General features: G+C 39.7%; 1 protein-coding gene across 11 annotated transcripts in view; it reads right to left on the minus strand.

Annotated features, from left to right (window-relative positions):
• The window catches only part of INVS (inversin), a 206253-nt gene that overhangs the window by 32493 nt on the left and 160836 nt on the right, over positions 1 to 12924 (minus strand). For all 11 annotated transcript variants that reach the window (XM_030919257.1, XM_010374135.2, XM_010374132.2 and 8 more), the window contains 2 exons: positions 12123 to 12229; positions 3646 to 3858 (listed from right to left, as the gene is read on the minus strand). In XM_030919257.1, the coding sequence (XP_030775117.1) occupies positions 3646 to 3858; positions 12123 to 12229 (320 nt within the window). The remainder of the gene's footprint in view (positions 1 to 3645; positions 3859 to 12122; positions 12230 to 12924) is intronic.

The raw sequence follows: 12924 nt of genomic DNA on the forward strand, positions 1-12924 counted from the left end.
GTAACTCTTAGAAACATAATCACATATACTAGCTAGGAAGGAGCTCAGGTCTCCCAGACAGCATGGTAAGTAAAGTGAAGAAAGTTCAGGTTGGCTGAGATATCAGGTGGGAGGTGGTGGTAGTGGAGAGAAATGAGACTTAGAAATGTAAGTAGAAGTGAAAGAAATGTTGAAGGATCTTACAGAGCACCATGGCTGGTATTTTAGAATGAGGGGGCTGGGCGCAGTGGCTCACGCCTGTAACCCCAGTGCTTTGGGAGGCCGAGGTGGGTGGACTGAGGTCAGGAGTTTGAGACCAGCCTAGCCAACATGGTGAAACCCCATCTCTACTAAAAATACAAAAATTAGCTGGTCGTGGTGGTGCACACCTGTAATTGCAGCTACTTGAGAGGCTGAGGCAGGAGAATGGCTTGAACCCAGAAGGTGGAGGTTGCAGTGAGCCGAGATCAAGCCACTACACTCTAGCCTGGGTAACAGAGTGAGACTCCATCTCAAAAAAAAAAAAAAAAAAAAGAATGAGGGCTTGTATAGAGTAGTGGTGGCACAGAAGGATGAAAGCAAAGGCTATCAAAGGGGGAATGCACACAATCAATGGTAGCAGCACTAGCAAGCACCTAAAAAGGCCAGAAGAGAGACAGACTGTGGTGATGAGCTGTTTCCATCTGCATGTCTGTGTGTTGCAGAGTCTGAAGTTATAGTGAAAACAGGACATGCAAATGGAAACGTCCAATGATCTAAAGTGTTGGCAAGTGACAAAAACATAGCAGAAATGCCCACTAAGCAACTGAAGATATGAGATTAGAGTTCCAGGAGGTCAGGGTGTGAGACAGATTAGGGGGCTATCTATAGACATGAATTAATTTAAAATTTAAGACTGGATACATTTTCAATGGAAAAAAGTATAGCATGAGTAGAAGTCTAAGAAGTTCACCTTCAAGGCTGACTGCAGTGTGGAGATGGAATAATTTAAAAGATGTGAGAAGGGAGAGTCAGAGAGTTACAGGAGATCTGAGATTCGAGTGAAATAAGAGCCTGGCAAAAAGCAAGCTTCAGGGAAGAAGGGTGATCAACAGAACTATGGTTTTATTTTAGTGTACACTCAACTGTGTGCTTTGGCAGGTAAATTATAGTAATGTTCATTTTGGCAACAACATAGGCAGTGCAGTGTGAATTATAAAGTGCTTTTAAATCGATTATAGATATATGTTAAATAGCATTTTCTAACATTACCTGCCTTAGTAAATATCACTGTAACTTTTTTCTGTCCCAGTTTCTCTTTCAGTAAATTAGAAATTACTTTACTTAAGTTTAATAAGTGCCTTTCACATCCTCATTTTAAGGAAGATGATTTCTGCCATCCTAACATAATAAACTGGGAAAGGTACACCAAGGTGACATGCTGTGCCTGGGCCAGCTTAGTCAATGAGGCAGCAGCAGCAAGGACTGAGTTTAGCATCCTGATGTTTGTTTCTTCAAGCAAGAATTAAAAGCAAAATTAAACACTGACTCAGATTTTAAGAAATAACTTTTGAGAAACAGAACAAATGAAATCAGTTTCTCCACCATTTAAGTATATCTCTTGGAGATCTATAGCCTCCCTTTAGGGGACATACAAAGTCAGTTGTGTTGCCTTTGTTGAGTCCCATCTTACATTCAAGCAGATATGACTGCAAATTTTGAAAACAGATTCTCAACATTAAACTGGAGCTTATGGAAATATCAGTAGAACGAAACACAATATTCCATCCCTTTACAGAGAACATTTACTTGCAACTCAGGATAACTGGTCATGTGTATTATCTACTTATGGTTGCCACTCACAAGCAGAGAACTTTTATAAGAAGGCTGGAAAGAGAGGTATATAGAGGCTTTCAGGTTGATACTGGATTCTTTGGCAAAAGTGAAAGGAAGAGGGCATCATTAAGAGAAGAGAGCAACATAGTATTTCCTGGGATACCATCTACTTCAGTAGCTTCAGAGTCACAGAAAATGGTGTGTTTCTATAAATCTTATTTACTGAAGGCTGACATGATGATTAACATTCCAGTACATAGTGGTATTTAACTTCTCATTAAAATGACTTATCTTGCCTCTTATTATTACTTTTAATGATTATTTAGTACACTTATGCTTCCCCCTTGAGGGTAAAATGTAGAAGGATTTCAGAGTTAGAAGGACTGAAGATTTAGATTTAGAAATATTCAAGATACAGCCAGGAAGTTATCTTTTAAGAATCTGCCCAGACTGGGCACAGTTGCTCATGCCTATAGTCCCAGCACTTTGGGAGATCAAGATGGGCAGATCACTTGAGGTCAGGAGCTCAACACCAGCCTGGCCAACATGGCAGAACCTCATCTCTACTAAAAGTACAAAAATTAGCTGGGTGTGGCGGTGCACGCCTGTAATCTCAGCTACTTGGGAGGCTGAGTTATAAGAATCACTTGAACCCGGGAGGTGGAGGCTGCAGTGAGTGGAGATCACGCCACTGTACTCCAGCCTGAGTGACAGTGAGAGGCTGTCTCAAAAAAAAGAATCTGCTTGCCCACATCTTTATCATCAGAGTTTATGGTGTCTGTATTTGCTAATGTGATACACTGCTGCTATTTAAAATACTTCTACCCAACATATCTATCAAAGAAAAGGCAAACCAAAGTATAATATAAATCTTTTTTTTTTTTTTTTTTAGATGTAATCTCACTCTATTGCCCAGGCTGGAGTGCAGTGGTGCCATCTGGGCTCACTGCAACCTTCACCTTCCAGGTTCAGACAATTCTCCTGCCTCAGCCTCCCAAGTAGCTGGGATTACAGGCGCTAACCACCACGTCCAGCTAATTTTTGTATTTTTAGTAGACACGGAGTTTCACCATTTTGGCCAGTCTGGTCTTGAACTCCTGACCTCAAGTGATCTGCCTGCCTTGGCCTCCCAAAGTGCTGCGATTACGGGTGTGAGCCACCGCACCCAGCTTTAAAATCAATCATTTATGTGAAATAATCAGAATGTGTAATAGGCACAGTCATTTTGCATTATTGTCCAAAAAAAAATGCGAAGTCCTTGAGGCAGGGGGGATTTTGCTTTTTTAGTTGCCATTTTCTCCCTAGGCACTAGCCAAGCGTTTTGTCTGTACAGTAAGCATTCAATCAATATTTCTTGAGTAAATTATTTAGTACAGATGTTTTAGGAAATGGGTGAAGGACAGTAAGCTATTTATACAAGTTGGTTGCTTTAATCAAGTTAAAACCAGACTTAGATTGATCTAGTGAAAGTAGGCTAGATATTGGCATGTTTCTTTTGGAAAGAAAGAGAGGAAGGGCAAGAAGGGCAGTTATTTCTTTACAGCTTATTCTAGTAAGCAATCCCATCCCCAGCTCCCTTCCATGAGTGGGAGTGCTTTGTCCCTGGACTGAAACATTGGTACTAATCTAGAGGAATCACCACCCAGCAGAGGTTAGGCCTTTGTCCTTCACTGCAGCCTCGGTCCCAGAAGACGGAGTGCTGAGAAGACGGAAGGTGACCGGTTGCAGGGACCAACAGTAATTCAGATTCTCATCTGCTTCCCTCTCCTGGACACCCCAGCACCTCCCCACACCCCCGTTTCCACCCTGATTCTGGGTGGCGAGAGTGCAATCTACATAGCTCACACTTACTTGGCAGCAGCATCTTTTCTCAACTGTTCATGCTTCATGAGGAGATTTTTCCTGTCTCGGAAGGCTTTTCTGACCTTGTACCCTTTGTAGACAGCTTGGATTTTGAAGGCGGCGATGTCTTGAATGGCTGCGATGGACAGGGCACCGTGCTCCAACATGAACTGGATCACTTCATGGCGCTCACCAAGCAAAGCATAATCAAGGGGTGTGTATCTGAAGTGGGAGGAAGATTTCTTTTTTTTTTAATTTTAGAATGTAATTCAAGGCACAATTAAACTGAAAATATTATTATGTAGCAGAAGGAAACTTCATTTTAGATGTGGAATATTCCCCAGGCAAAGCCACCTTCTCCATAACAGGGCTGTTCTTTTTCACTCCAAGGGGCACAAAACAAGGTTGACTACTTGGGTCAGGTGCTTTGTGCTGCTAACCATGGCAGTTCCTGAGTTTTACTCCCTGGCAAACAAATAGGGGCCTATTGGAAACACATGATCACTTCCCTTCTTTCCCATGTGCCAAATAATTCCCTGCCCCTATCTAAAAAGGTAGTGAAAATATTAATTGTGAGATTTGTAAATTTGAGCCCATGATTACTGATAGTTAATGCTTATGAAGTAAAAAAACAGAGCTCCAAATGGAGAAATTCGGTATATGGTAAGAATGGCCCTTTACATTTCTGCAGAAAAGATGAATTACTAAATAAATAGTGATGGGACAACCAGGTAGCCATCTGGGGAAAAAAAGAGATTCTTATACCACATTTTATACCAAAATAAATTCTGGATACAGCAAATATCTAAATATTTTAAAAAGGAACCATGAAAGTACCAGAAGAAACCAGGAAGATTAAAAACAAAATGATGTTGGAAGTCTTTTCTAAAAAAAAGATACAAAAGGCCTGGGTGCAGTGGCTCATGCCTGTAATCCCAGCACTTTGGGAGGCCGAGGCGGGTGATCACTTGAGGGTAGGAGTTCGAGACAGCCTAGCCAACATGGTGAAACCCCATTTCTACTAAAATTAGCCAGGCATGGTAGCACATACCTGTAGTCCCAGCTACTCAGAAGGCTAAGGCAGGAGAGTTGCTTGAACCCAGGAGGTGGAGGCAGTAGTGAGCAGAGATCACGCCACTGCACTCTAACTTGGGCAACAGAGTGAGATGCTGTCTCCAAAAAAAAGAAAAATTTCAGAAACCATAGAGAAGATTGACAAATCTAACCACATAAAAATAACAAAATTTTACAGGGTAAAAAAAACACCAAAGACAAAGATAACAGTTCTCAGAAGAGTAAATACTAATAGCTCTTAACATATAAGAAATACGTTCAACCTCACTAATTTAAGAGAAATATGAATTAGACTAACATGAGAAAGTACCTTTCAATGATGATCAGATTTGCAAAAATCAGAAAACTTAGTAAGACACTGCACTGGCAAGGATAGAGTCAGGCTCTCTCATATACTACTTTAACTTTTAGGGAGGATGATTTGGCAATATTTATCAAAATTATTCACACATATATGCCATTTGACATAGCCATTTCACTCTTAGGAATTTATCTTACAGATCTGCTTTCATGTGAAATGCTTTATGTACAAGGCTACCCATGGAAGTATAGTTACTCATAGCAAAAGAATAGAGACAACCTCAATGTCTATCAACAGAGGACTGCTTAAACAATGCACAGGCCATCTATATAATGAAGACATCTGTATATGCAGTCATTACTGCTGTATATGAATAAATAAGTAACAATCTCCAGGATGTCTTGTTAAATGAAGACAAAGAAAAAGGCAAGAAACAGGAGTTATTATGGCATGTTCTATTTGCATATTAAAAAAAATCCCTGTATGTTTATCTATGAAAATGTATTTCCAGAAGTTTTCCAAGAAACTTCTAACAGTGATGCCTCTGGGGTAGGAAAACTAGCTGTCTCAGAGGCAGGGGTAGGAGGAACATTGAGTCTTCAGTGAATATCCTTTTACATTTTGTACAGTGTATATACATCACTGTTTTGACTATAAGGGATGAATATTATTGTCATATTGTTGTATATTTAAATCTTAAATGGCAGCTTTCTAGATGTGCTATTTTTGGCACATTCTTTTTCTTTTTTTTTTCTTTTTTTTTTTTTTTTTGAGACAGGGTCTCACTCTGTTGCCCAGGCTGGAGTGCAGTGGTGCGAACACAGCTTACTGCAGACTCGACCCCTTCTGGGCTCAAGTAGTCCTCCTGCCTCACCCCCCCAAGTAGCTTGGACTATGGGCATGTACCACCAAGTCTGGCTAATTTTTGGTTTTTTGTTTTTTTGAGATGGAGTTTTGCTCTTGTTGCCCAAGCTGGAGTGCCATGGTGCAATCTCAGCTCACTGCAACCTCTGCTTCCCAGGTTCAAGCAATTCTCCTGTCTCAGCTTCCCGAGTAGCTGGGATTACAGGTGCATGCCACCACACCTGGCTAATTTTTTTTGTATTTTTAGTAGAGACGGGGTTTCATCATATTGGTCAGGCTGGTCTCTAACTCCTGACCTCAGGTGATCTGCCCACCTCGGCCTCCCAAAGTGCTGGGATTACAGACGTGAGCCACTGCACCCGGCCAATTTTTGTATTTTTTGTAGAGATGGGATTTCGCCATGTTCTCCAGGCTGGTCTCGAACTCCTGAGCTCAAGCAATTCTTCTGCCTTGGCCTACCAAAGTGTTGGAATTACAGGCGTGAGCCACTGCATCAAGCCCATTCTTTTTAAAAAATTTTCTTTTTAAATTTTGGAAACATAAAAAATTGGGTAAATACACAGAGGAAAATAGCTATCATCCATATTCCCACCTTGAGAATTAACCACTGTTCATATCTGGGAGATATGATTTCCTTTTTTAAAGAAAAATTACTTTGTCAAAATGATATAGATTTTATGAACTCAAACACTGCAAAAAAAGAAAATTGAAGTAAAAAAATTCCCCTAATTCTACCATCCAACAATTGTAATGATGACTATCACTTTTTAAACAACTTACTTTACATTTCTAAGCCTCAGTTTTCCTCATCTGATAAACAATGTAATATGCTGCAGACCTGGCATGAGGAGAAAATGGAAAAATAAGTATAAAGAGGATAGCAATGTTCCTGGCCCAAAGGAAGCAGTTAATAAATGTCAGCTCTGATTATTATTACAGGACATTCACTGCTGTATGGTTTGCAATACCACAGCAGCTTATCAAAAATATTATCTCCATAGGACCCAAACTAGTATCTATGACCATCCTATGACCACCACTGATGCTGATTCCTCTCAGGATGACTTTGACCAGCCCAAGGCCATCAAAGGTCTTGGGAGAAAACATCAGATGATTTATGAGGCAGAAAAAAGGATGATTATATGGATGCATGACTACACATAGAAAATCATCCAATTATAGAAAAAAAATGATTTCTCTTCAAAACTTACCTAACAGTCACAGTTAAGACATAAAAGGAAGAGGTTTTTCATTTTAGGAGTATTTTGATCACTTTAGTAAGGAAATTGAGTTTGGGAGGAGACCCCAAACACTGAAATTAAGGAACTTCCATTTTAGGACAGCTTCATTTGCCACTTACTGTTCAGGGACCAGAAGGCTGTAAGTAGAGAGGCATCTATATAAACTTTAAAACATTATTTATAAGTGGATAATATTTTTTAAATTCAGGAGAATTAAAAAAATTCTTGCTACAAGTTCTAAAATGCCTTCCTTGATTGTGCTTTCTCTAACAGAAAAAATTACCATAGAGTCATTAAACCTTGCAGTAGTAGAGCTAAACTGAATTCTAAAGGTCATTTAGTTCAATACCTTCATTTTATAAATGGATGAACAGATTCAGAGAGGTTAAGCAACTTACCAAAGGTTATGTAAATTGTTTCTATAGAATGTAGACTAGAACTAAGATAACATGTCTCCCATTTCAGTAATCCTTCCACAACACGTATATCAATTACTTAGTATGTTTCCTATCGAATAAAACTGTTTCTTAAATCAATGTGCAAACAACATATGTATTTGGTAAGTTTGATCATTTTTTCTATAATTATTAATAGGTAGTATCCTCCACATAACATATAAGCAGGATTAACAAAATTTAGTTTATAAAATGTAGGGCCCAAATTATTTCTTTACCTACAAATATTACGAAAGGAAATAACATGTAGCTTAATATATCCTAAAGAAGGCTCATCTGGGAGTCAGGGGACCTGTGTGACCCTGGGCATTCTCTTAACTTCTCTGGTCTTTTGTTTCCTTATCTGTAAAAGGGGAAAGGAAGAAAAGAACTAGACTTCTTAGGCTGCTTCTGGATTGAAAATTATATCTTAAGTGTTTTTACTGTAAAAAATTATATTTTTATTACAAAAAATTTTAAGCATAAAAAATGTAGAGAGAATAACACAATAAACCTTTACATACTCAATGCCTAAATTTAACAATTTTTTGCTACATTTGCTTCATCTAGCCCCTTCCTTTTTATTTTTGCTAGAGTATTTTTTTTTTTCTTGAGACAGTCTCATTCTGTCACCCAGGCTGGAGTGTAGTGGCTCAGTCTCGGTTCACTGCAAGCTCTGCCTCCCAGGTTCACGCCATTCTCCTGCCTCAGCCTCCCAAGTAGCTGAGACTACAGGCACCCACCACCATGCCTGGCTAATTTTTTGTATTTTTAGTAGAGACGGGGTGTCACCGTGTCAGCCAGATGGTCTTGATCTCCTGACCTTGTGATCTGCCCGTCTCGGCCTCCCAAAGTGCTGGGATTATAGGCGTGAGCCACCGTGCCTGGCCTTTGCTAGAGTATTTTACAGCTAATCTCGGAACTTCTATCATTTTGTCAGAGGTGTTGGAACCAGAGGACTCTACCTTGAGTGAGGGCTAGGAAAATGAGGCTGGGGCTTGCTGGGTTGCATTCCCAGAAAGGTATTCCTAGATGTTTACAGTTAAGGGAACAGACTGATAATGTTTACTAAACAGACCCAGACTTGAGAGAGTCCTAATATCCTGATATCTGGAGAACAAAGGCATTCCTAATTTTGCTTTAAAGATAATAATATTGATTCTTGCAAAATGTAGTAATTAAGAAAATGAATTCTTTATCACAAACCCTTGTAGCATAGCACATCTCCCCATAATCCTTTTTTTTATCTTGTATATAAACAAATATTATACCTAGGGTGGCCTTGTTCCTCCTCTTACTTTCGGGAATGTCCTACTCTGTCTACAGAGTAGCTGTACTTTTACCACTTTACTTTCTTAATAAACTTGCTTTTGCTTTGCACTGCGGACTCGCCCTGAATTGTTTCTTGCGAGAGATCCAAGAACCCTCTCTTGGGGTTGGGATTGGGACCACTTTCCTGTAACATCTTTATCTCTATGTGTTTAAGTATTCATCAGTAAATAATATGGGCATAGTCACAATGCCATTATTATACTAACAAAATTATCAGGAATTCCTTAGTAAAATCTAAGGACCACTTCATAATCAAATTTACCCAATTTTCTAAAAAAATGTATTTTTGTAATTGGTTTATTCAAATTAGTATTCTCATTTTTTTATTCAGAGACACAATCCAAATATCTAGCATCATTTTAAGATTGAAGTCTATACCTAGCATTTAAAACAAGTGTGATCATAAAACACATTGTGATTATTACTACTGAATCTTTCTTTATCCCAAATTCAATTTAGAAAAATTCAAGTGCTGTGAATATTCCCATCAGTGTTGGGGTGAGTGTGTCACACCCCTAATAGTTATTGACTGAAAGTCAGCAGAAGCTGGCAAAAATTATGTCTATACAGTGTTCATCAACTGACTAGTGTCAATGTATGAGAAGTAAAAATTAGCCCTACACTGATGGTAACCAACCAAGAAACAATGTGGATATAGACAACAGACAAGATACAATTGGACCTGCCATGTGGCAGGGAATGGCCTGATGGGATGAATAGAATGCCTAAACTGGAATGTCATTAACGTAAAAGGCAGTGCCAAGTTCTGACATTTGTACATCAAGGTACATTGCTGATGAAACATTAACAGAGATTGGGTTATTGCCACTGTCTCTTTTTATCTATAGTTTGGCAAGTACAGTTATGAGGATTTTTCCTTTGGTCTTTTGGTCTGTAATTAACATATGCTTATTCCGGGAGAGAGTAAACACCTTAATTCATGCAGTTACTTAGGTCTCATATTCAAGGTTTAGCATATAAATGGAAATTGAGTTAAAAAAATTTCATTGTTTCCTTAAAAATATAGCAGTCAGGCAGTAAATGCTGTTACACAGAATAAATTTTTATAGAAACAAAACAAGTCATCACTAAGTCTGAGGATTCTTAAACTTTCTTTCTTTCTTTTTTTTTTTTTTAGAGTTTCAAAGGGAGACATCTTCAGCTGTCCCTCTAATGAGGGAAGTTTCTGAAAGAAGTGGTAAAGGGGTTGGTTCTAGAAAACAGGAACATGTTTCCTCTGAGATGGACCTAGAGAAGTCCCTTCTCAACAAAGTTTCCCACCAACTAATAGAAAGAAAGAATGGGTGGTGGCTAAGAAGATTAGAATGGTATTATAGCAGGAGCCATTTTAGTTAGAGCTTCCATGAAACACGGGAACTAACACAAAGACCTAGGTCAGAGGGACTGTCAGAGGCGTGTGAACTCCATCTTAAAGAGGATCTGGTAAAATGAGGCTGAAACCTGTTGGGCTGCATTCCCAGAAGGTTAAGGCATTCTAAGTCACAGGATGAGATAGGAGGTCAGCACAAAATACAGGTCATAAAGACCTTGCTGATGAAACAGATTGCAGTAAAGGAGCCGGCCAAAACTCACCAAAACCAAGATGGCGACCAGAGTGACCTCTGGTCGTCCTCACTGCTACACTCCCACCAGCGCCCTGACATTTTACAAATGCCATGGCAAAGTCGGGAAGTTATCCTATAAGGTCTGAAAAGGGGAGGCATGAATAATCCATTCCTTGTTTAGCATATCATCAAAAAATAACCATAAAAAAATGGGCAACCAGCAGCCCCCAGGGCTGCTCTGTCTCTGGAGTAGACATTCTTTTATTCCTTTACTTTCTTAATAAACTTGCTTTCACTTTGCACTGCAGACTTGCCCTGAATTCTTTCTTGTGCAAGACCAAGAACCCTCTGGTGGGGTCTGGATCAGGACCCCTTTCCTGTAACAGGACCTCAGGTATGGAAGGGTGATCACAAACTCGGTTGTTACCTACAAATTATAAGAATCTTCCTAGATCTAAGACCACCGAGAATCGCTCTTCTTTAGACTTCACATTCTGTTTCCTCCTTTTTTTTTTTTTTGAGACAGAGTCTCACTCTGTTGCCAAAGCTGGAGTGCAGTGGCATGATCTCGGCTCACTGCAACCTCCACCTCCTGGGTTCAAGCAATTCTTCTGCTTCAGCCTCCCGAGTAGCTGGGATTACAGGCATGTACCACCATGCCTGGCTAATTTTTTTGTATTTTTAGTAGAGACGGGGTTTCACCATGTTAACTAGGGTGGTCTCGAACTCCTGACCTCAGGAGATCTGCTCGCCTCGGCTTCCCAAAGTGTTGGGATTATAGACGTGAGCCACCGCGCCTGGCCTGTTTGGTCCTTTTTATTGGGCCTGGATTCTTGGGCAATAACCCTAACATAAGTCTCCACACCTTATATTATTCATGCAATCTGCATTTAGATTAAACCCTGAACTTTCATCTTAACTTCTCCTTATGTTTTTATGCTACATGGTGGCATCTCTTTGTCCACTGACTGATAATATCCTCTTCATCAAGAGAAACCTCTGGAATATGTAACACATTCTGCTGGCCTAAATGAACTCCTGGGCCCAGTCAATCAGGATTTCACTGACCTTATGTTAGCCAGAAGTCAGAAGCAGGACTAAAATTTTCTCATCCGCAAAATGTGTGCTTGCCCTAGGCAATAGATAAAATTCTGAAGAGCTATAAAATCCCATGATTCTAAATCAACGTCACATGGAAGTTTTGCTCTTCTATTCTGGCTCAGTATTTCTTAGTGTAATGTTTTCTTATGAGTATAGTTATTATTTCTGAACAACATCTAATCTTGAGATTTAAAAAATCTGGTAGAAAGGATGTATGATAAACAAAGAGCACTTTTTTTAAAAAAAAGTCAGCAACTTGGCTGGGCGAGGTGGCTCACGCCTATAATCCCAGCACTTTCGGAGGCTGAGGTGGATGGATCATGAGGTGAGGAGTTCGAGACCAGCCTGGCTAACATGGTGAAACCCCATTTCTACTAAAAATACAAAAGAATTGGCTAGGTGTGATGGTGCATGTCTGTAATCCCAGCTACTCAGGAGGCTGAAGCAGGAGAATTGCTTGAACCCAGGAGGTGGAGGTTGCAGTGAGCCAAGATCGTGCCACTGTATCCCAGGCTGAGTGACAGGGCGAGACTCCATCTCAAAAAAAAAAAAAAAGAAGTCAACAACAACTTACCTCTCTTCATTGTTTTCCATCTGATTAGGGAACGCAGCAAAGTCTAGCAGTAATTTAATGGCATCAAGGTATCCATTGTTGCAGGACCAATGCAAAGCTGTTCTTCCCTATAAACATAAACAAAAACCAAGTACATCTGGAGTATTCTTGGACATGTGGTTATTTATGCTAACTCAAAATTAATATAAGCAATCATTTTTCCAAATTGCTTATTTACAAAAAGGGAAAATATTAAATATACAGTGGAGAAAGCAAATGACATTTGATCCAAGCGCTTGTAATTAACGCTATTTTTTTTTTTTTTTTGAGATGTAGTTTTGCTCTTGTCTCTCAGGCTAGAGCGCAATGGTGAGATCTCAGCTCACTGCAACCTCCACCTCCCAGGTCCAAGTGATTCTCCTGCCTCAGCCTCTCGAGTAGCTGGGATTACAGGTGCCTGCCACCACGCCCAGCTAATTTTTGTATTTTTAGTAGAGATGGGGTTTTGTCATGTTGACCAGGCTGGTCTCAAACTCCCGACCTCAGGTGATCTGCCCACCTCAGCCTCCCAAAGTCCTGGGATTACAGGCATGAGCCAATGCGCCTGGCCAATTAACACTATGTTAAGGGGCATCATATATCTCCAGAGGTAATACCCTGAGAAGGATTCATATTACTTATGTAATATTCCAACCAAAAATGTGAAACCTGAATCTAATTATGAGGGAACGTAAGACTAACACAAATTGAGTCAAATTCTGTAAAATAAATGGCTTGTATTCTTTAAAAATTTCAATGTCATGAAACATAAAGAAGAGACGAA

The sequence above is a fragment of the Rhinopithecus roxellana genome, chromosome 16 (genome assembly GCF_007565055.1).
Source record: "Rhinopithecus roxellana isolate Shanxi Qingling chromosome 16, ASM756505v1, whole genome shotgun sequence".
NCBI classification, from domain to species: Eukaryota; Metazoa; Chordata; class Mammalia; order Primates; family Cercopithecidae; genus Rhinopithecus; species Rhinopithecus roxellana.